A 24,972-nucleotide genomic window follows, 5' to 3' on the forward strand; every position below is an offset into this window, starting at 1 on the left:
AAAATTTTTGAAGCAACCTCAGAAAATTCCCTGTTAGCTGCCTTACTTAAGGAATGGGTTCTTCTAGTTAAAGTAAATAGATTTTAAAAGATCATGACTGAGATGAAATCAAACCAGTAGATCTGGTTTCCTCTCTCTAGTAATTTTATTTCGTTGATAACTCAGAAGTCACTTCCGAATCTCCCCAAAAATTACTGTAGTACTATAAAGGGGCAAAATGTTGGCCAATTAAGAAACTCAGAAAATAGCAAATAAATTTGATTTTACGTATTCATACTTCTGAGTATGAATTCACACTTCTGAGGGTGCAAGAGATTCATAAACTACAAAGGGCTTCACGGTTGTAAGGGGTTCCCATGATTATGAATATTGTATGCTTCTGATTCCAGAACTAGGGTATTTTTCTTTTTGTCTGCTCTCCTTTCATAGAAGAGCAAACATCAGGTGCTCGTTACACAGGATTTAAAACAGTGGACTGGAGTCCAAAGATGCGCTGGAGACCCTCCTTAGCACCACTTTGCCAACAATCTAGAGCAAGCCAGTGGGCCCCAGTTTTCCAGTCTGTAGGATGAGCAGGTTGAACTGGGTGTCTGTAAAGTTTCCTTCCACATCTAAGGTTCTACGATTCCTTCATGACAATATGAAGAATTTTTTTTTTTTTTTTTTTTTTTTGCGGTATGCGGGCCCCTCACCGCTGTGGCCTCTCCCGTGGCGGAGCACAGGCTCGGGACGCGCAGGCTCAGCGGCCATGGCTCACGGGCCCAGCTGCTCCACGGCATGTGGGATCTTCCCAGACCGGGGCACGAACCCGTGTCCCCTGCATCAGCAGGCGGACTCTCAACCACTGCGCCACCAGGGAAGCCCAATGTGAAGAATTTTTAAGGTCCTTTCTTTGAACATGACTTGCTAAGTATAATATAGAAATAAATACTTTAATATGAAAAAGAGGCTTTGCAGTATTCCTTTTAGCAAGGATTTTTAAAGTTTCAGCAGATGAAAAGGCGTATAATGAGGCACTGCTCTAAGGAACGTAACTAGCCAAAGAGAAAGTAAGATAACAGCTCCACCAGAGATGGACTGCGCCCACCATGCAGGTTAACCTATGACCCCCCTGACGTGTGGGCCTTGTACCAGGCCTCCAGAGACCTTTTAGGAGCTTATCACCTAAAGCAGGCCCTCACCCACATGGGTGCTGAGAATATGCCTACAGAGTGCAAGAGCGAAAGTAGGAGACCACCCAGATGATATAAACAATGCCGTCAGAAGGAAACAAATTAAATCTAGAAATCCTTGAGTATCCTGGTTTGGGTACCCTATCCAATGAGTCAATATTGGACAAAATTGCCAAGGCAACTGATCTAATTTCCCCTTCGTCTGTGCTGGGGATGCAGATTGAGAGATTTCTACCCTCAAATGGCATGTCTTTAATAAGTGGCCTGGGACTTCCCTGATGGCGCAGTGGTTAAAAATCCACCTGCCGATGCAGGCGATGTGGGTTTGATCCCTGGTCCGGGAAGATCCCACGTGCTGCAGAGCAGCTAAGCCCATGTGCCACAACTACTGAGCCTGTGTGCTGCAACCACTGAAGCCTGTGCACCCAGAGCCCGTGCTCTGCAACGAGAGAAGCCACCACAATGAGAAGCCTGTGCTCTGCAAGGAAGAGTAGCCCCCGCTCGCCTCAATTAGAGAAAGCCCACGTGCACCAACGAAGACCCAATGAAGACCCAACGTAGCCAAAAATAAATAAATAAACAAGTGGCCTAAGATGGCAATAAAACCTAGTCAAACCACACTGGATTTGAATACAGACTTTTGTACTTGGCTCTGGTTCTGCTCCTGTTCTGCTGACTGCGTCACTTAGTCCAGATAAAATAAGTCTTAGGGGCTTCCCTGGTGGCGCAGTGGTTGAGAGTCCGCCTGCCGATGCAGGGGACACAGGTTCGTGCCCCGGTCCGGGAAGATCCCACGTGCCGCGGAGCGGCTGGGCCCATGAGCCATGGCCGCTGAGCCTGCGCATCCGGAGCCTGTGCTCCGCAACGGGAGAGGCCACAACAGTGAGAGGCCCGCGTTCCACAAAAAAAAAAAAAAAAAAAAAAGTCTTAGTATAAAATTGAGGATAAAAACACCTTATGTCCTACACAGTGTTGAATAACGGTCACACAAACAATGTTTAAGAAAACTCCTGGCAAGCTTATTGTACCCAGTCTTCTGAACAACAGCTCCCAGGGACAGGCACAGAACTCATTTCATAAAACGCAACATGGTGCCACTTCCTGCCCCACCGGCAACATGAAACGAAACTGTTTTCTCCATGTGTGGTGGGCTCACAGGCATGCTCTCCTTCCTGCCTCCAGGCCGGGCACTTACTTAGTCCTGAATAATTACATGGGTGGGAACAATTTCCCTCAACTCCTTCTTTCTGGAGAGACATCTGTGATCATAGTCAGTAACAGAAAGTCAAAGTCTCCACTTTTTGCTGATAAGGGTTTGTGACCAAAAACTTACAGAATCGTGCTCTCAAAAAGACCTAATGCCAGACTTGAGGCCTGGAGCTAAGTGGGTTATCTCTGTATTTCTCAGTGAGATAATATCTATAGAATTTAGTGTGTGAAGCTTAGACATTCACAGTGAACATACGGGTATTTATGTATGTCTAGGTCTTACTTCACCCTCAAGCCAGTTTTTTTGCTGGCTGTACAGGAGAGATACAGATGTGTGTAAACAGACTGTAACATAATTCTCCTATGGTTGAAAATGACACTTGTGAAACACTTAATTGGCATTGTAAATTGGTACGACCTTTTGAAAATAAATTTAGTAACACACATCAGAAGCCACTAAAATCTCATTCCCTTTAACTCAAAAATTTCAAGAAGTCTAAAAACCAAACATTAGAAAACTCTTACATGCCCAACAATAGGAGAAGTGGCCAAGGAAATTATGGAAAGCCAACTCAGTGAACTAACTTACAGTCATTTGAGAGGAGGCTTCTGAAGTCTGTGCAGCAACATGGAAAACTCAATTAATGAGGCATCTGTAAAGTGTGGAACTCTATATGCCTTACAATTAGCTTTCTGTAAAAATACATGTGCCTACGAACAAAGGCTGGAAAGAAAACGTGGACAAAATGCTAAAACTGTTATATTAAGTCCAAATTTGTGAATTTTCTTCCTCTGAAATTTTTGTTATTAGAATATCATTTCCCAATAAATATTTAGGAACAGGAAAATATTGCCAAGATTGCACAGTGGAAGTCAGAAATAAATCGTTTTGTTTTCAGATTCAAATAGAACCAATACCTCCTGAGCACAAGCTCTGTGCCAGGCCCTGGGCAGATCATTCCCCAGCTGCGAAGATCCTGCCCCAGCACCCAGGGTAAATAAAACACTGTTATTTAACCAGACAAACATGAAAGCTTATTGCTTCCTAACAGTTTGGACTAAGTGATTTGAAAGGTTAAATTCTACCAGTTACAGCAAATAATTCTCAGAATCTGAAATTATCCTTTATTGTCAAGTGACACGTGAACTATAAAAATAGGTTCAGTCATTCTGGATTGAGAACTGAAAATACTTTAGGTTTAGACGATTGTCTAAAATAAATTACCAAGGGTATGTTTGGGTGCAGATGCATTCTTTAGTCAATTAAGTTGCTTCTCTCTAATCTCTCACATCCATTTGTCTAGTTCCATTCTTGAAAGTACTTAAAAAGGCAGAAATGGTTAATGAAAAACACTAAAGGGCATCAAGGATTTTACTGAAAAGTTTTCCATTTGATTGTTAAAAAGGTAATCCATGAACTTGGCAAAACACTCATACAGTACAAAAGAAAAATCATGGGAAATAATTCTCTCTCCACCACTCCATATCCCCCAGACTAATAAATTTTTAATAAAATATTTTAGTTCTCAAGTAGGTTTTTTAATAAAAGTGGACTGAAACCAAAAACTGGAATGTTAGAAAAGACATAACAAGAAGTGAGACCTCAAGGTAGGTGCTGTATAAACTCTCCTTACAGAGCAAACTAATTTTTGAACTACTTCCAAAACCAATACTTCTGGAATTCTTTTAGAATTTTCCTTACTATAAAAATTCAAGTTATCAAAGTGTTAATTATTTTAATTACAGAAAAGTATTCAAAAAATAAGTTCTAGAATTCAGTCTCTTATTTGGATAAATATTTGGGGTCATTTACTCATTTACATTATTTATATCTGGTATACAAAAATGAGATGATCCACTGAGGTTCTTATGGATAGGGGTACACAGAAAATATATTTTGCCCCATGAAATGAATTTATAATTAATGAGAGTGGAGAGATAAATTAGGAATTTGGGATTAATAGATAAACACTACTATATATAAAATAAACAGCAAGGACCTACTGTATACCACAGGGAACTATACTCAATATCTTGTAATAACCTATAATGGAAAAGAATCTGAAAAAAAAAAATATATATATATATATATGTATGTATAACTGAATCACTGTGCTGTACACCAGAAACACTATAAATCAACTATACTTCAATTTTTTAAAAAGGAACAAAAAGAAAAAATTATAATTAATGAGTACTTGCCATAATTAAAAACAAAAATCTACAAGGTTACTTAAAGAAAGATTCCTCTTTTCTCCTCAAAACTTTTAAACATAAACGTAAAAATACTTATGCATACATCTTATATAACAGCAATCAATTTTAGGAAGATGAATGCATTGAGGTGAATTTTATTGTATGTGAATTATATCTCAATAAAAAATAAGAGTGCATTAAATAAAACCCAAGAAAATTGTACTTGAGAGAAAGGAGCTGATCTAAGCCATCAGCCCAGAGGACCCAGCTCTCAGCTCTGCAAAGTACCCCAAGAACTTCCCAGATCAACATTTACAAGCATTATCAGCCTGGATTCATGCTTAATCAGAGACTCAACTTTTCATGCCTAAAATAGTTTACTTTGATGAAAGTACGCTTATTTTTCCCAATTAAAATTGCATCTACCAGTTAAGGGAAAAGAATTTCAAAAAGAATATATACATATCTGAATCACTTTGCTGTACACCTGAGACTGACACACTGCAAATCAACTATACTTCAACTTAAAAAAACAATAAAACTAAAAAAAAAAATTGCATCTCACCCTCTTAACACTTACTCATTGTATTTTGCTTACGCAATCTCTTTAATTACATTTCACCAAAGCAATCTTTTCCTTAGAGAAGTTTTAACTCATTTCCCAAAACAGAAACGCATAAAGTTGTAAAGCATTCTATACTTCCACCTCACTGGATCTCCCTTGGATTTTCCAAGAACACACACACACACACACACACACACACACACAGCCTGGGTGGGACTCCAGGGCCCAGCTCTTACCCCAGAGTTTCTGCACAGGCAGCAGGTTGGCAGCACTCACTGTGGGAGCCCTAGTGGCAGCCCAGGGCGGCTCCTGGTGGGGCTGCAGCTGCCTTCATTATCAGAGACCTGCTACATTTTTACAATGTCCACTATTCAGAATTTGGCCCCTTCTCCCCCGGGGAAGCTTCCCCACTCCCTAGAGCAATCTCCTGTGACCCCTGGGGACCTGTATATAGGTGTCCAGAGAAGATAATCTGCCTGAAGAGGTCATGGAGTTACTTCGGGAAGGCAGGAATCCCAGCCCAGCCCAGCCCAGCCTGCACTTCCAGCCATGAGAAAGCTCTGTGTACCCCGGGGAACAGGCAAAGATAAAGGTTAGGTGAACAGAGGTACCTTACTGTCAAGGTACTCATGTTGACCGCCAAAAAAAGTCCTCTGGCCACTCAGTAATGCAGCTCGAACTACTTTTGGCATTTCGCTGGTTAAGCAGCCCAAGCTGGTCTACCAGAATCAGTCACTTGAGGTGAGACAGTTTGAAGAAACAGCAGAAACTGCAAAATATGGAGCCTTGCACACAGCAATTTCAGGTCCATACTCAAGGAAACGCCACGATGGATTCATACAGCATTTACTGTTATATGACATCTAGGGTTGAGAGTCTAACCAGTGACCACTGGCACCTCCAGGAAAGTCTCTTTAGGCCAAGCAAAATCAGTACAGTGGGGCTCAAGGTTCAACGGACACATGTGCCAAACACCCCAAAGGGACAACGAAAGTCCCTCCAGTTCCAGCGGTGCCTGTCTTGGCTTTCTCATGAATCTTGGCAATAGCTTGTCTAAAATGGAAGCGAGGGGCAGCTCTGAGACAGAGGCCTGAAAGAGACAAATCTCTTGGGGCCAGGCTAGTCAACAGAGCAACTCTCCCCTAGGGTCCCACTCGGCAAGGGCCGCCGGAAACCCCAGCCTGCCAGCCAGCCTGTGCGCTGGGCTGGCGTGCCCCCTGCTGGCTGCCATGAAGAGAGAACATCCAGCGCTAGGAGGAGCGCTCACTAAAGCCTGGAGCTTAATGAAAGAGACCCAGTATCTAAAACGCTGTTGTCTGACTGCATCACATCCATCCTTATGTACGTATTATCTTTGTAAGAATATCTGGCATCTCCCCTGAATATACTCACCATTGTTTTTAGTAATATTGTTTGGGTTCTTTAGAAAACACAAAAAAAACATGAAAGTAAAAGTCATATATAATTCCATCAGCAAAATATTAATTTGAACATCATTTAATAGGCACAATTTTCATCTAGTGGAGATCACGCTCCATCTACTGTCCCAGGCTCCACCGCCGACTGACTTCGGCTGGTTGGCGGATGGGAGGCACTGGCAAAAGCTTAGAGAGTGGGAATTAGGGTTAAAGCAAGGCCTTAGTCCCTCTGCTTCGGGGAGGAATTTTCCAGCAGTGGCTACATCTCCTCTGTGGTCCTAACTTATACCAAGTGCCCAGTTTCCGGGTTCTGGTAACACCACGTCCTCCAGCCCTGGGAGTGCAGTGGCCTGTGGCTGTCACTCATCTCTGAGTTGCTTTAACATAAGGATTGATTCTCTGCCCTTCCATCTCCTGTGAAGCATTTCCCATAATGAGTTCCCTTTGTTTGAAATGCCTAGAGTGGTTTACTTTTCTGACAAGGTCATGACTGACATATGTCACTCACATCTATAATTTTTGGTTAATTTATCCCTCCATATTATTCTATAAAGTTTTTCTGGTATCTTTCACTATTTACAAAACTTTCTTAACGGCTGCATAATATCTCATGACATCACACCTTAACTCATTTGTGTCATTCAAATTTCTAATGTTTGCTAGATTATAACATTGGTACGAACATCTTTGTACATAAATTTCTATTTACATTTATAAGTATTTGATCAGACTAGATTCCTGGATGCAACTAAAAAGGATTGATTCATTTGAAGATTCTTGGTAAATATTGCCCCAAAATCCCCAGAAAGAAAGATTAGACCAGTTTTCAATCCTACCAGAGGCCTAAAGAGAGCTTGTCTCACCTTGCCCTCTGCAACACTGATTACCTTATTTGCTAATTTTATAAGCAAAAAAAAAAAAAAGGCATCTGGTGGTTACTGTTTTATCTTAGATGTGTTTTGTTTTTGTTGTTAGTGAGGTAGAACTTTTTAAATTTAGTTTATTTTATTTATTTTTGGCTGCATTGAGTCTTCGGTGCTGTGTGCAGGCTTTCCCTAGTTGCGGCGAGCGGGGGCTACTCTTCATTGTGGTGCGCGGGCCTCTCACTGCGGTGGCTTCTTTTGTTGTGGAGCACAGGCTCCAGGTGTGTGGGCTTCAGTAGTTGTGGCATGCGGGCTCAGTAGCTGTGGCTCACGGGCTCTAGAGCACAGGCTCAGCAGTTGTGGTGCATGGGCTTAGTTGCTTCGCGGCATGTAGGATCTTCCGGGACTAGGGCTCAAACCCATGTCCCCTGCACTGGCAGGCGGATTCTTAACCACTGAGCCACCAGGGAAGCCCCAGTGAGATAGAACTTTTTTGGGTGTTTATTAGCCATGTGCTTTTCCTCTTTGGTAAATTATCTATTTTACTATTTTACTGTACAGTCCTTACTGATTCTCTTATTGATTGGAGTATCAGGCAGAGTTCTTAGATATAAACAACAGAAGTTGGTTCTGGCTAAATTAGGCAGAAATGGGATTTATTTACAGAGTATAACGCAGCTCCAAAACGGATGGGAAAACTGAAAAATTAGGTTTAGAAAATAGAACCAAGGGTACCTGACACACTGGAAATATGGCCAAGATCTAACCGTAAAATGGTCTGAATAAGATGCTATATTGTTTTTGTTACCCTGAATGTCATTCCTGGCCTTACTGCCACCAACCACTGAATTCTGGATGCCGCCAGCAGAAGAACATCGTGTCTATTTCTCCACCTCTGTGAATCTGGGCTGGCATTTTGACTCGCTTTGAGCAATATAAGTGAGAGAGACATTGTACAATGTCTGAGAAAGCCTTCCAGCTTCCACATAAACACTCCTTCCTGGAATCCAGCCACCATGCTGTAGGAAGCCCAAGACGGCCCAGGGAGAGTGAGCGGCCCAGGCATCTCCCAGACATTCTAGCCTCTGCCAAGCTTCCCCAGCTGCAGCCACACACAACAGCGATGAGCCATCCCCAGCAAGCTCTGCTCAATTTGCAGGACTGAGCAAATGAACGGTGGTGGTGGTTTTAAGCTACTATACCTTGAGGTGGTTTACTATGCAATAGATAGCTGGGACGCTGCCTTAAGGTTCAAGCCTTGGGCAGGGGCAGCCCACTGATCAAGCCTCAGTCCATGCCCTAGGAGCCAGGGAGTAGGAAGAATAGACATTTCAGCTGTGGTAGAAAGGGCAAGACATGCCTCACATCAAGTTCCCACAGTGAGGAATTCCCCAGATATATATAGGGGGTTCAGATGCTGGAGAAGGGGAAAAAAAAAATCTGTTAAACTCAGTACGTGCCTTTTATCTGCCTCTGCATATCTGCCTTTTATATATTGATCTTCCTCTACATTGATGATTGTGTCTCCTTCCCAAGAATCCTATGTCTTACTTCCACTTTATATCTCATCGTGTTTGGGGGGTTCCTAAACAATGGATCATTTTAATGGAAACACTTTGAAGGTAACTGGATTTAGGAAGCGCCAAAGTTCCTGCCCCCAGGGTAACTAGTGACGCTCAGAAAAAGTACCCACATGATATAGACCATTTCCTGGCATCTTGTACAACCCAGACTTGCTGTGTCCTGAACCTGTAAAGAAAACATTCTACCAGCCTTTAAAAAAAAAACACAAAGTTTTCAAATAAACTGGGAAGCCCTTCTGAACATTTTCTATAGACTCATCACTGATTTCTCCAGCCCAGACTCTGCCTTGTTCATCCCACCCTCCTCCCTGCCGCCAGCAATGACGGACCCTAAGTCTCCGCTGCCTAAATCCCCCACTGTCAGAATTAAGACCATAGTCCACTGCTGTGGTGAACATGGCCCTTCAGTAAGTGGTTTCTGCCTTCCCTTCTCTCAGCTCCTCCCCAAAGCCACCATCACCTGTCACCCATACAGAGCTCCTCGAGTTTATCCGTACCCACCAGGTCCTCACTAACCCTTGCCTTTGCACATTCTGTTCCCCCTCCATGGAATGCTTCTTTCCACTCATCCCCCACCCACCACTGCCTACCTGGTGGTCTTTTACTCTTCCTTCAAGATTCAGCAGCTAGAACAACCACTTTAAAAAGTCACTAAAATATAAACAGTAAAAAAGAAAACAGAAAACAGAGGAATTAGAACAGTAGGCTTTAAAATTTATTTAAATCGAAAGAAGGAAGTACAAACAGACAAGGAGATAACAAAAAACATACATTCACACAAAAACTTGTACATCACTGTTCACAGCAGCATTACTCATAAAAAGTGGAAACAACCCAAGTGTCTATCAACTGACGAATAAATTAAATGTGGCATATTCATACAAGAGTATTCAGCATAAAAAAGAATGAAGTATCGATACACGCTCTAAGAATGAACAAGAACTGAAAACGTTATGCTAAATAAGACACAATGAGATCATATATTGTATGACTCCATTTATATGAAATTACAGAAGAGGCAAATCTATAGAGACAAGAAGTGAATTCATGGGACTTCCCTGGTGGTGCAGTGGTTAAGAACCCACCTGCTAATGCAAGGGGACGTGGGTTTGAGCCCTGGTCTGGAAGATTCCACATGCCGTGGAGCAACTAAGCCCGTGCACCACAACTACTGAGCCTGCACTCTAGAACCCATGAGCCACAACTACTGAGCCGGCGTGACACAACTACTGAAGCCCACGCACCTAGAGGCCGTGTTCTGCAACGGGAGAAGCCACCGCAACGAGAAGCGCACACACCACAACGAAGAGTAGCCCCCGCTCGCCGCAACTAGAAAGCCCACACGCAACGAAGACCCAATGCAGCCAAAAATAAATAAATTATTTTGGAAAAAGAGGTGAATTCATGGTTGCCTGGGACTGGGGGGTGTGGGTGGGAGGCACTGAGGGGAAACAGGGAGTTGCTGCTAATGGACAAGGGGTTTCTCTTTGGGTTGCTGGAAATGTTCTAGAATTGTAGCGACAGCTACACAACTCTACGAATATACTACAAACTGAACTGTACACATTAAGTGGGTGAATTGTATGGTATGTGAATTATATCTCAATAGAGCTGAAAAAATTTTTTTAAAGATACAACTAAATGACCACCTACCCTACGAGGCTTTCCCTGACTTTCCCGAGCAGAACACACACATATACTCACACATCTCGATAATCCTACGTGGTACTTCACAGGGGCACCTAAAATTATTGTAACAACGTTTTCTTTCAGCAAATTCCAGGACAAAAGTTGGCAAGCCATTTTAAGAAAAATTTTATTATGGAAAATATCACACATTCAAAAGCAGAGAGCAGTGAACCCCATGTACCTATGACTCAGTTCATTGTTTCCCCATCCTATGCGCCCCCTAATTATTTTCAGCAAGCTATTTTTGCACGTCCCAATGCTCTTCATTGTGAGGCCCACGGAATCTAGAAAATATAAGCCCACAGCAGTCTAATGAGAATAAAACATTCAAGTGCTTTATGTGCCAATAAGTGCTCTAGGCACTTGGCATGAATTAATTCATTTGATCCTCAAAATTACCCTAAAAGGTAACATTTTTATAGCCATTTTACACTGAGGAAATCAAGGCTTATGAGTGAAATAACTTATCCAAAAGTTAGTAAGTGCAAGAATGGAATTCCAAACCAAGGTTACTATCTTAATCATACTTACCTCTCTCAGCAAAAACAGTATACCTCAACTAAAATAATCATTTAACTCAGAAGCTGAAGGAATGGTATTCTCTTTCCTGGAGTTAAGGCCACTTATAAGGTCAAAAAAGTCATCTGCTTGATGGGAATTCCCTGGTGGTCCAGTGGGTAGGACTCCACACTCCTAATACAGGAGGCCCGGGTTCGATCCCAGATCGGGGAACTAGATCCCACTTGCATGCCACAACCGAGAGTCAACATGCCACAACTAAGACCCAGCACAACCCAGATAGATAGATAGACAGATAGATAAAGAGATGCCAAAAAAAAAAATTGGGGCAACTGAGTGGAGCCCCTGGGGAGCCCTCTATTTGACTCAATGCTCTGTGGGCTTTAAAAAAAATCTAGGGCCACAGGAGAACCCAGGCTTGCTCCTGTGAATCAAAGGAGGCTTTAAAAAGTCAGAACAAGGACAACACCAGAGCTCCACTTGAATTCTAGAACCTTGTTCCCCAATCCTATAGTCACTATTGAGAACCTGAAATGTGCCTAGTCCAAAATGAGATGTACCGAAGTAAAACATATATGATATTTTGAAGACTTAGTAAAAAAAAAGAATGTAAAGTATCAACTATGTGTTAAAATAGTAATATTTTGGATTTGCTGGGTTAAATATTTTATTAAAATTAATTTGTCCTGTTTTTTGGTGTTTTTTTTTTTTAACCTTTTTAGCGTGGCTACTAGGACATTTAAAATAGCATATATGTGTCTCACATTTCCACTGGGCAGTGCTGTTCTCGACCATACCTGTACTGCCCTGGGTGCCAGAGCTCCCTGCAGGCTCTCGCCTTGTGAATGCTTCCACAAGTTCACAAAGAAACAGGAGGCAGCACCACTGGCACAGGAACATGGGCCAAGTAGAGCTAAACTCAGATCAGAGCTCTAATCTGAATTGAACTCATCAGAGACTGGAGACTGGCCTAACACTCCACTAAGAACAGCTTCTGAAATAAAATGAGGATGCGTGCCACTCTCCTATTTGCAACTCAGGTTGGAACACCCTTGAATCTGGGAAGTCCCTCCAATGTATTTCTGTCATCAGGGAGACATTTGGGGGTCTTATTGCCCATGGGCTGAAGCTGATAGAGATGCAGGCAGCCAGGGCTTCCATTCCCAGAGAAGCTGCTTCCTCTCCCACCTTGCTGCCGAGCAGAGATGTTCTCAGTGATGGAGTTTCAACACTGAATCAGGCTGCATAATGCGTTGTCCACAGAACCCTGGGGTGGCCTTTGCAGGGAAGACCTTTCCCTTCCCCTCTGGATTCCACCTTACCACGCTGCCCTCATTAACCATCACATTTCCATCCCTCTCAAAGCATCATGAAAGACGTGTATTTGCAGAGGTCAACTTGGGCACATTTGAATGCGAGGCTATATTGGAGTGTTTTGCTGTCCTGCAATACAAGCTGGTTACTGAAAAAGCAAAGGCACTGAACCTGTGTCAAAAACATCACCTGATCACTGGGTTAGTGGAGGGTGAAGGCTGATGCAATCCTAAATCTGGCTGCGTCCGCTGCTGGGTGGGACAGGAAGCGAGCAAACTTCATGGCACCAACGAAGTCTTTGAAGGCTAGAGTCACATCATAGGGTATCTGTGGCCTGACTCTTCCATCCCAGTGCCCAGGACACTGAAAGTACTCAGTACCTGTTAACCAAAGGGAAGGGAAGAGTAGCTCATAGAACACTCAGGTCTCCAGACCCTGGGGTCAGAAGATCCTGGGGAAGAGAAATGCAGCCCCTGACAGCTGGGAGCTGGCCAGGCTCTATAGCCCAGTCTCGGTGTTGCTAAGAGCTGGCCTGGCACCCCACAGCAAGGCTGCTGTGTTCTCCTGTGCATCATAAACAATATCACAGAACGCCATCAGACAAAGCCACTGTGACTGTGAGGACAAACACGAGATGACTCCGTAATCATTTCACGTCTCCATGAAAGAGACACACGTGAATGTCATCCAAACCACAAACAGGACCAGACAGCCCCCTCCCCTGGCTATTGAGTGACTGCTGCCAATCCCAACTTTAGCCTCACTCCGTTCTTCTTACCTTCGCAGTAAAAATTAAGATGCCCGATCACAGAATTCTCCTTTTTTTTTTTTTTGCGGTACGCGGGCCTCTCACTGCTGTGGCCTCTCCCGTTGCGGAGCACAGGCTCCGGACGCGCAGGCTCAGCGGCCATGGCTCACGGGACCAGCCGCTCCGCGGCAGGTGGGATCTTCCCCGACCGGGGCACAAACCCGTGTCCCCTGCATCGGCAGGCGGACTCTGAACCACTGCGCCACCAGGGAAGCCCTCTCCTGCTTCTTGATGACATCCATTCCAGTACAAAGCCCTCCCCCAAAGCCCCAGGCATAAGCCTAAATCCTCTAAGTCCTAACACCCTTGGACAGACTCCCCATGGCATGTGACGTCCTTCACTCAATGGGTGAATAAAACCAATTTTGTTCAACTACATGTTCTGAAGAGTCTTTGGCTACAGGGAACTGACAACCCTTAGCCATAAACATCCTCCCCAGGCTAGCAGTCCCTATGGTTGCCACTGTGCGTATATCTTGGAAAGGGGAGAAAGGAAACAAGCATGGGAGGAGAGAAAATCAGTGATGGCATTAAGGACCAGCTCCTACAAGGGCCTTCCCACAGCCGACCCTAGGTTGTACAATGTCCTGCTCCTTTCTCCCATTAAAAGAAAGCTCATTAGAGAACAGAAATTTATTAATAGTATAGGATTACCCATGAGTCTATACACATACAGACATACACAATAAACCATTCACTAACTTCAGTACTTTAACAAATTACAAATTACTTGTGATTCAAGTTACAAATGATGGATACAACAATTAAGAACACCAACCCTTCAGAGTCCTACAACCACCTGCAACTATGAGCCAGAAAAGCCTGGCCTGCTTTCCAGTGTATGACCTGAACAAGTTACTTAAACTGAGCCCGTTTCCCACTCTGCCAATGAAAAGAACAGACACCACCAAGTTGCTGTGAGACAACAGGCCAAAGGCCCAGGTCAGCACCTGCACACAGTGAGGACAGGTAGGGCTCTGTCACCAGTCTCACCTGATAACATTTCCTACCTCGTGGCCCCTCCTCCTTACTGTGCTGACAATTCCTCTGTCAATCTGTCTCGCCCCAAAGGCTGGAAGCAGCTGGAGCACAGGAGGTGTCTCGTCTCTGTCCCCACCCTCCCCCACCCGGGCCCCCAACTACTCCCCACTAAGAACTGGCACGTGATGGGGACTTGATTGAAAAACACTTGATGATTGAAGAGTATCAAAACTTGATGAGCTCTAGCTGAAACCAAAGTAGAATCGATCTGATTCAAATCCAAGTGATTGTTTTTCCCCTTTGATGTCTCCCAGAAAGGTGGCAGCTTAACTTGGTTATAAACTTTTCCCAAACACTGGACTTGCAGCTTGCCCTGTGCCCCTCCAACGGATCACAAGCCTGCAAATTGTGTCCATCCAACAAGATCACATTTACTAACAACTTTATTGAAGAAACTTTAATCAAAATTGACCTCTAGAACAAACTGCTGTATGCGTACCTGAAGCACAGCAGGTGTTTTTTTCTTCTTCACGAGAAGAAAAACCTCACATTCACACTTAAGGGAACTGCAGTTGGGTCACAGGTGTGAAGGTGTATGAAAGTCTCTGAGGATTTACACGTACTGTGGAGCACGCAGGCGTTTTTCAGAAGCCCAGTTTAACTTTGTTTATCTTTATGCCTTTATCTTTATGCCTTTATCTTTATGAATTTAATCCAAGAGCTTTAAAGGATCATTCCAAAAATCAGTTCTATCAAAAGTTTTCTCAGCTAAGACCTAGTGCCCATTTTGTGCAAAAATTACCTATCACCCAGACCAAAAGAGTCTTGGAGAAAAATAAAGCGCTCCTAACAATAGGTCTCCTAACAATGTGTGAGGCAGCTATTTTTAATCAGCACCTTAAGAGTAAAGAAGAGAAGGAATTCAGCAAAGAAAGCCTCGTCAGTGCTCAGTCCTGATTGATTGACTTTTTTCCTGCAACTTGATTTCGCAGGAATTCCAATGCCACTAAGTTTGGCAGCTATAATCCAAGCTTCAGAACAGAGGCCAAGGCGAGTGAAATGACTGTCTAAGGATCGTGCGAAGTCAGCACATGGCGGGGGGGAATCAGGGCTCTCCGCACAAACACCTTTGCAACAGGATGGATTCCCGAGTCCCATCTAGAATCATCACTGAGCTGATCACAGCCTTTCCGTTCCCATCGGAGGCTTTCTGGACGGTTCACTGCTCGTTAGGCACACTGCGAAGATTACAGACCGGGAGAACACAGAGAAAAGTCAGGTTACCCACTTTACTGCTTTTCAGCTTCCAGCATCGAAAGTCTGACCGGTGTGAAACTTGGGGATAATTTGTGACTTTTGTTCAGCTGTGTCATCCTCTATTAATAAAGAAAACTAATGTCTTATTTGACAGAGGTCTTTGGAATAAAACTGACATCAAGCTCTCTCAGAAATAAAGGTAATATTTGTCTACTCTTTGGCTCAAGATTGCTTGAGTGAATTCTACCCCTTATCAAAGATCCGATGTAAAGTGGGTGAGCAAAACTGATTCCTATTTTACTGCAAAACTGACAAAAATTCTATAGTAAAGACAAACAGTCAAAACGGCACCATACTGTTTTATTTCAACCTTCAAACAATATAAAGAGGTAACAACTTCTGATGCCGAACCATGCACATAACAATAAAGGAAAAAAATATTAACGACGAAAAGACAATCATTTAAAGGTGTTTCACAGCAGTGCTTTGGCAGTACTGGCAAGTACTTCCAGCCAATGGCTTCCAACAAGAGGGGTCTGAATGAACCCCCTGTTCTCGGCAAGAGCCCCCGTATTTTCCCCCTGGTGGTCTACACACTCTGAGTCACACACACCACACCCCTACGCTCACCGGATTTCTGTCATTCACATCTTACAACACGTAACTACACGCTGTGCGTCTGTACACAACAAAAACGAAAAATAAAACAGTGTGGTAGAAAAGTAAACAAACTCCAGTGTTTCCAGTAAGGCATCAGGGAATCGCTGCTGGCTGGGCCCTTCATCTCACCAGTTTAAAGAAAAGTTTGATTTACATTTCTCAGCAAACCCAATGTTCAGAGGCTTCACCGTAACCAGCAGGCTCAAGGTAAAAGTTTAAAAGACAGTCCTCCTTTTTTTTGGTAAATGTTTCATATAAAACATGAAATCAAGTTCTACTTTATAAAAAAACAACTAAGTATTTTTAATAGTAAAAATATATATGTTTATATTTCTCTTTTTAAAAAGACATTTAATAACAATACTTCAGAAGACCAGATTTAACCCTCAACCCCCCACCCTGCCAAGTGTCCACCTGGCACAGATACATTAAGGCAAAGGCTCCTGGAGAGGCATGTCCGCCTCGGCGGCGGGCTGGGGACACAAGGGGAACACACTCCGCTCCTGCAGGGCCAGTTTAGAAAGGCTTCTCCCTCATGTTCACCGAGCCGTCCTGCATCCCAAAGTAGACTCTCTCCGCCATGTTGATGAACAGGCCCGTGTCCACCACGCCTGCAGGACGAAGGACGGGAGGGAGCATTAAGTTTCAGGTTCCCAAGGCAAGAAGAAAACCAGGATCACAGGGCAGGGTCCGTAGGGGCAACTACCATGAACAGCACTGGACAAAGAAATGACAAGTCTAAAGCCCTCCCTCCCTCATGACAATGAAAAGAGATTCTGATTACTTTTATTTCTTCTTGCAATGCCTTCTCCCCTGCAGTCTTGGCTTTCCCTCTATACTGAGATGTGCAAAGCTTCTCCTGGCCTTCGGGCCTTTGCTCACACTGTTGCCTTAGTCTGGACTGGCCATCTTTTCAGAGAGGCCCCCCAGGACTACTCGAAGTACCCCCACTTCCAGTTATCCTCAATCACACTATCAGCCTTAGAACTTTCTCCCACAAAGGGCTGGAACATACGTGCAATGCATATACCACATCAAAATATATAAACTCTCCAAATCAATAAGACGACAGACAACCTAGTAGAAAAATGGGCAGAAGACTGGAAGAGGGACTCCCCTGGTGGCGCAGTGGTTGAGAATCCTTCTGCCAATGCAGGGGACACGGGTTCGAGCCCTGGTCCGGGAAGATCCCACATGCCGCGGAGCAAAACTAAGCCCGAGCACCTAAGAGCCCATGCTCTGCAACAAGAGAAGCCCACGCACAACAATGAAGAGTAGCCCCCGCTCGCCACAACTTAGAGAAAGCCCGTGTGCAGCAATGAAGACCCAAAAATAAATAGAAAATTTATTTATTTATTTATTTATTAAAAAGAAAGACTTAAAGAGGCACTTCACAAAAAAGGTTATCCAAAATGGCCAATAAACAGAGAAAACGCTGCTCAAACTAGTCAAAAGAGAATGCAAATTAAAACAAGACACCACAACACACTCACCAGAATGAGTATAATGAAATTTGACTAGAATGCAAAGACACTCCCACACGCTAACAGTAGGAGTAAATTGGCAAAACTACGTTGGAAAATGTCTGCTGGTACATCTTCTAAAGCTGAACATATTCATACCTGATGATCCAGCAATTCTACTCTTTGGTATATAAGGTATATATTAGGTATATATATGGCCCTCAAAAGACGTGTATGAGAACGTTCACAGCAGCACTTTTACTAATAGCTAAAAACTAGAAACACCCAAATGCCCATAAGAGTAGAATGGATATACAAACTTTTTTCCAAACACATAAATATGATGGTATACTATTCAGTAGCGAGAATTAACTACAACTGTAAGCAACCTTCACTGAAAATATTTACGTATATACACATACTACAATGAGATAATACAGCAAATCCCCTACATGCGAACCTTCCAGTTGCGAACTTTCAAAGAGGTGAACGTGCGTTCGCATGTCCGATCACATAAGTTAGTTCACGTGTCTGGCATACATCGCTACGTCCGTGCATCCTCTACAAGTGGTTGTGCTTTTGTGTACTTTACTGTAGAGTACTGCATAGAGTACAGTAGTATACTATCTTTGTTTCAAGCCCGGGATGTCTGGAAGCAAGGGTAAAAGCAGCAGTGATGTAGCTGGTACTACTGTACTTTTCAAGGTCCCGTACTGTAAGATGTTTTCTTGATTTTTTTGTTTGCTTTTTATGTATTATTTGTGTGAAAAGTATTATAAACCTATTACAGTGCAGTACTATATAGCCGACTGTGTTAGTTGGGCACCTAGGCTAACTTTGTTGGACTTATGAACAAATTGGACTTACTAATGCGCTCTTGGAACAGAACTCGTCCATATGCAGGGGACTTAACTATACTGTTCAACTATCGAAAAAAAAAAGTTTGGGAGTTCCCTGAGGTCCAGTGGTTAGGACTCTGAGCTCTCACTGCTGAGGGCGCAGGTTCGATCCCCGGTCAGGGAACTAAGATCCTGCATGCCACACAGCGCAACCAAAAATAAATAAATAAAATTAAAATTAAAAAAAAAAGTTTGATGGACCCAGTGTGTAGGGCAATTCTGCACCAATAGCAAAATCAGATATACTTATTCTCTGATCTGGTAATTCCCTTCTGAAAAAAAACAAAAACAAAAAAAACTGGAAACAAATATCTGCTAGTGGGGACCTAGTTAAATAAATTATGTGATAGCCACAAAATGGAATGCCATGCAATTATTTAAAAAAAAAATGAGGAAGCTCTTCTGTGAACCATTACATAATAATCTTCAAGATGGGAAAAAGCAGGAAGCAAACCACTTGTCTAGTGTGCTGTCACTTATGTAAAAGGAGATGGGGGCGGGGGCTGATTTGCGTTTATGAAAGATCAACTCAAGAAGGACACACGACTTTGGCAGCACTGGCTGCCTCCAGACAGGGGGAAGGGCAAAGGGATAGAAGATAGAGACTTTTCACTGTTTACTTTTGTAATTTTGAACTACATATATTAAAAAGGATAAACAAAATTAAAATTTTCAAAGACAGCCCCCAATACATAAACAAATAAAATCATTTACCGGCAATAAAAAGCCATCAGGTAGAGAAAGGAGCTGCTGAAACACAGAGGTCTCCAGCACCACACTGGGCCGCCACAACTGGGGCCTCCCAAAGACATGCCAAGTGGCCACTCAAGACCCATCCTTTGCAAAAATTTTGTAATACAAGGTGACAGCTTCCACCTGATCCAAGAGAAAGCCATACTGGCTCCAGAAAAGACTTCAAAGAAAGCGCAGAGATGTATGGCAGCAGTCTAAGGTCTGACCTTAGAGCAAACTCTCTTCAGATTACTGAGATGCTAGGAGCGACTAACCCATTCCTACCCCCACCCTCCCAATTAGTGGAAAGGGCAGAGATGGCTCAGTGTGAACATGGGGGAAAGAACCTCTGCTCTGCGTGCAAACAATGGAACATCCAAGGGCGTGACCAGCCATGGACCGGTTTAACTGTCCTTTAAGTGTCCTCACATAGATGAACGTACATGGGACAAGGGCAGGGTGACAGGACAGACAGGATAGACAGGGAAACTTGCCCTCTTTTCCTCCCTTGATCATGGTCCGGCAGCAAGTATCTTAAGAGACCAAAGAGGAAGAGAAAAGAGAATGAGAGAGAACAAAACCTCACTGATGATCCTGGTGGCACTGCACTAAATAATTTAACATCTAGCTTCTCTTTTTTTGCTTTCTTCATTTTAAGTTCCTCATGAAACTCTGAACTTCTCTAGGATGTAGCGTCTACTTACTAAGGTGGAGAGCAAAGCGTGGGAGAAATCTGCTCACCAAGGAGATCTCAATGTCTCAATACACCAAGAAAGGTCTGAACAGGTGCAACAGAGCTACCTAGTGGGCACTGCAAGAAATCCACCTAGAGAGGAACAGCACCGGCAACAGTGAGCGGCTTCCTGTGCGTCCCTGGGTTTGTCTGCATTATCATTCGGGGCTAATCCTCCCACGTTACTGATAGTGACCTCGATGGCTTCTCTTCCTCCTGCCTTCTTAGAAGGCGCTTTAGTTCTTCCACTAAAAAGTTAACACTAAGTAAGGGAATAAGCTTAATTCAACCCATCTTCTTTACATAGTAAATCTGGAAAAAGATTGTCAATAGAAGACTAAAATAGTAGAGTAAAGTAAGGGTGGAGAATTAGCTCTTTATTCCATGTCTATATACTTTTCATTTTATATATTTATATGTATTTCATTCCCAAATAGCATGGGTAAATCAGAATGTAATCTAGCAACTTAATTGATGATGAAGACAGTATACTTCCTTCCTAGGGATGTACTCGTTCAACAAATATTTCCACGTGTGCTGAGCACCATTTTAACTCATTTACTCCTCCCAACAATCCTATGAGGTAGGTACTAACAGCAGACTCTTTTACAGAGGAAGAAACTGAGGCGCAGAGATTTAACTGACTGCACAAAGGTCATACTGATAGAGCAAGCCTGGGTTTGGATCCTTACCCAGGATGTCTGCTCCAGAATCCACCCCTAGCCACTACAATCTACTAAACTGACTTCACCTGCCCCATTAGCTTGCTCTGGCCCAAGAATACTTCATGTCATGCAATATTCCCAGTTGGAATCTGAGTCGCTCGATATCGTAAGACTGATATCTCTCACATCTGCCTCCTCTTTTTAATCCCCTCGTATGAGCCCTCAGTACCACCTCTGGCCTGGACTCATAACTCACCTCGATACTGCCCACCCAGCCTTCACCCAGGGCCCGGATCCCTGGCACAAGGTGGACTGGAGACACCCCACTGCTCCAGATGTCCGTGTCACACAACCCCCTCCTGACCTGGCTCTCGACGAAGGAAGGACTTAGAGTTCAGGGTCTAGAGGCAGACAACCCAGGCTCCCACCTTGGGGCTGCAGCCCTTGAGCAAACCATGTACCCTTCCTCAATCCGTGTCTTCCTCTGTAACTATCTTATTAAATTGGGGGATCAACGAGACGTTTTTCAACACTTAGCACAGTGTCTGGATCACTCTACACTAAGGCAGAGGTCCAAAGTCACCTCTCCTCCATGAACGTCCCCCTGCTTCGCAGAAGAAGCAACTCTAGACTCCTGGTGTTCCACATTCCATCTTATTTGTAGGCACAGCTCCTAGGCAGCCCCACACAGCTTTCCCCAGGTTCACATCAACTCTCCCTGAGGCAGAGCCCATGTTCTATTAACAGGAGAACTCCCTGTAACACGTGTCACAGCGCCCTGCCTGTGGCAGGAATCTAATGTGTGGGTGACCTGAGTCATTCTCCCCCAGAGAACATGCCAAAATCAAAGAGGCTGCAGTCAGGCTCCTGAAAGGAAAGGCTCTTCGCAGAGAGGGCGGGCTTATTTCAAGGCAGGCCCCATCTGACACCCCATCGGCTCCAGGCCTACCCCAACTGAATGGGTTGTGAAATGCCAACCAACGAAGCTGCTTGGTGAGCGATAACCCTTCTCGGAAGGAAAAGGCAAAGGCGTGAAGTTAGGAATTCCAAACACAGCATGAAGGAAATTCTTTCCAACCAAGTCTTGCAAAGCCCGCATCCATCCACGGCCAGAGGCAGGGGACAGCTACGAAGGGCATGGGCGTCTGTGCTCAGTGAACGCCACTCCCATTACCTGGGATCATTTTGATAGTTGTGTTCACTTCACTCCATTTGTGGACCCGGTCAAACTTCCAGTCCAGGATAAAATTCCCATTATCCGTCACCACAGGACCCTAGAAGATAATTCCCCACACTTACAGAGGCCATGTACATACAGGCAGGCAGAGGAGAGCAGGAGAGTGGAGGTGATAACCAAAGACAAGTATCTTAATTAACCCGCTCCAACCAGTACCCCTGCCTCGTGCTTTCTAGGAGGCAGGAACTTGGGAGTCAGAACTGGAGTCTTGAAGCCATCCAGGCATAGATAGATCTCACAGGAGCCGTTAACCTCTGAAAGCCTCAGATTCCTCAATGGCAAAAAAGGGATGATGAAACATACCTCATCAGGCAGCTTGTGGGTAAGCCACATGGGTAACGTTAGCCACAGCGAGGGCTCACTGATTCTTAGCTATGATTAGAGTGAAAAACTACAGCAAAAGAACAGACTACCAACACGGCTCAACATTCCCACAGCTTCACGTGAAGAACCATCAGTAATGCAACATAAGACAAGGCTCCCCCAGGTGGGGCAGACCCATCCAAAAGGCAGGGAGCAGAGATGGGTCCTGGGGTCAGACAGGCTGGGGGCAGTTTTAGTTAAGTAATCCAGAATTCCGCGACAGCTCTGCGCACTAGAAAGCGTTTAGCAGCGTAAACGTTGACAGAACACTACAGTCAAAGGCAAGGAAGTGAGGACTCCTCTGCAAACTGGAGAAGGGCTGGGAGCCCAGTGCAGAACCCCACGAAGGCACGATGCTGGGCTCTAGTGTGGAGGAACCCCAGCCATGAGAGAGCACCCCAACAATCTCCTCTTGGCTTTTCAGCTGCACAGGGAGCCAGAGTCAGAGCTCTGTACAACCAGTATGATTAGGATTATGATGTTGTAAAAGTCACAAAAACACCAGGCAGAAAACACGTCACAATAAAAGTTCGTCAGGGTAGAGTTACAGATAACTTGCTTTCTCTTCTGTACGTTCCAAACTTTTTATATATAGTTCCGTCTGCAACTACAGTTATTTTTTGGAGTATTGCTGTTGCTTTTTTGTTTATTTAAGTGTAAGAAAAAAAAAGTTCTGTGCAACCCACTTCAGAAGCTGAAGAGAAACATGTGGACGAAGTTTCTGGAGTATATTCCTGGGGAGGAATTCACATCTCCCAAGAAACTCTACTTCATTTAACCACAGAATGAGAAAAGAGGAGGAAAAATAAAATTACACCATGAAACCTGAATAACTTTCTGCCCCAGGTGGGCCTCCCAAAACCCATTTTTAGCAGCTGTTAGTCAGAGATCCAGGCCTCGGGTACAAAGACCAGATAACCTAAGGAGCACAGATCCCGAGCGACAGAAAATACGCCCATCTGTACAGAGAATATGCATTGCATTAAGTATAGTCTTATCTACATGAGTTTGAATGTGGAAACTGATAAAGCCAGCGCTCTAAAAGTAAACCAATAGGCTGATTAAAAATAAATAAACAGAAGCCACCTGCCCAGTCTATGCACAGACCTAATGGAAGCAGGAAGGAGAGCCCTGAGAGCCTGGAATGCCTTCCAGAAACCTCCCTGGCCACTTACTGCCTTGTTGACAGCCATTCGAAGTTCAATCACACCCCCAAACTTCTGGGTCACAGCTCGGCTCACTGGGACATAGGCCATCGGGATGACCTCGATGGGGATTCCCTTGTGCCACTGATCCCCGAGGTTCTTTGAATCTTTCCTGGAAAGAAAGAGTCAGAAAGTACAACAAATGTAAATAAGCTCAGTGGTACAGACACAGCAAATTCAGGCATGGGGGTAATAATGAGGTAAGAGGACAAGGGAAGCGAGAAGGATCGAGTGCACGGGGCTTCAAATGCATTGGCTGTGTTTTACCGTTTAAGAAAAGCAGTAGCTCTTGTAAGTAAATATGACAAAAATGTTAAAACCTGGATGTGACTGGCTTGTCATATACAGGTGTGAAGAACATCATCATTTATAGCTGTAATTTTTTTTTTTAATTAACATGTTCGCAGGAGTGCCTTCTATCAGACTCCCTGAAGGAGAATCTGAGAGCCTGGTCAAAGACTGTCCACGACACAAGTCACGTGTGACCCCAGAGGCTGCAGGGCCGCTTCTTGAGGCTCCTTGCTAGGAGCGAATGAGTGATAAATAAGGACGCGCTCTGTTAACAAGGGTGACGAGCTGTTTCCTCCTCCTTCCAGTGGACACATGAAATAGCAGTACCTAACTTCAGCACGAAAGCAGAGCATAATCCTCCAGGACACGGCCCTCCGCCATAGACTATCAGAAAAGCCCCTCCCTCCACCTGTTTCTTCCTCTGTAATATGAAGCCTGGGGTCCGATCTACCTCCTCAGCGGACAGTTCAGAACACCAAACATCGTACCTGAAATCGGCAATCACGATGAAGCGACTGGCATTGCCAGCCACAATTTTCTCCTGGGTCAGGCAGCCTCTGGGGGATGGGGAAGAAGCAGCAAATGAACACAGGGGTAAGTAAGACAAAAACTGAATTCGGAAACTAAGGTCAGATATGGGAAACCAAAATCCACTCAATTCTGGCACTTAAAGAGAAATTTAATTTTTAATTCTTAAAGGAACACCACCCCCCCAACTCCATCATACTGTGCAACGGACTGACTTGTGTCTCCCTGCCCCTCCCCCAAAATTCAACTGTTCAAGCCCTAACCCCCAATGTGACTATACTTGGAAGACGGGGTCTCTAAGGAAGTAATTATGGTTCAATGAGATCATTAAAGTGTGGCCCTGGTCTGATAGGATGGATATCCTTTTAAGAAGACACCAGAAAGCTCTCTTACTCTCCCTCCCTCCGCCACAGGAGATGCACTGAGAAGGCCGCCATCTGCAAGCCCAGGGCTTCCAGAACTGTGAGAAATCAATTTTTCCATTTAAGTCACTAAGTCTAAGGGTTTTGTTATGGCAGCCCAAGCTAAGACATGCTGTTTCCAGTAAATGGACTATGGAAACACAGCCTGTGTCTGGGAGAAATGGTTCCCAGTCAGGCAGCGGGCATAATCCCATCTAAGA

At 44.1% G+C, this 24,972-nt stretch overlaps 1 protein-coding gene across 7 annotated transcripts in view; it reads right to left on the reverse strand.

Moving 5' to 3' along the window:
* The window catches only part of RPIA (ribose 5-phosphate isomerase A), a 160,876-nt gene that overhangs the window by 113,865 nt on the left and 22,039 nt on the right, over positions 1 to 24,972 (reverse strand). For 3 of the 7 annotated variants that reach the window (XM_067704422.1, XM_067704421.1, XM_067704423.1), the window contains exons 6-8: positions 24,311 to 24,379; positions 23,502 to 23,643; positions 21,901 to 22,000 (exon numbers count right to left, since the gene is read on the reverse strand). In XM_067704422.1, the coding sequence (XP_067560523.1) occupies positions 21,901 to 22,000; positions 23,502 to 23,643; positions 24,311 to 24,379 (311 nt within the window). Of the gene's footprint in view, positions 1 to 9,699; positions 10,980 to 11,872; positions 12,909 to 15,913; positions 16,846 to 21,900; positions 22,001 to 23,501; positions 23,644 to 24,310; positions 24,380 to 24,972 lie in introns of those variants that run through there. The other 4 variants (XM_067704419.1, XM_067704418.1, XM_067704420.1 and 1 more) reach the window with 4 other exon arrangements.

This window comes from Pseudorca crassidens, chromosome 14 (genome assembly GCF_039906515.1).
Source record: "Pseudorca crassidens isolate mPseCra1 chromosome 14, mPseCra1.hap1, whole genome shotgun sequence".
NCBI classification, from domain to species: Eukaryota; Metazoa; Chordata; class Mammalia; order Artiodactyla; family Delphinidae; genus Pseudorca; species Pseudorca crassidens.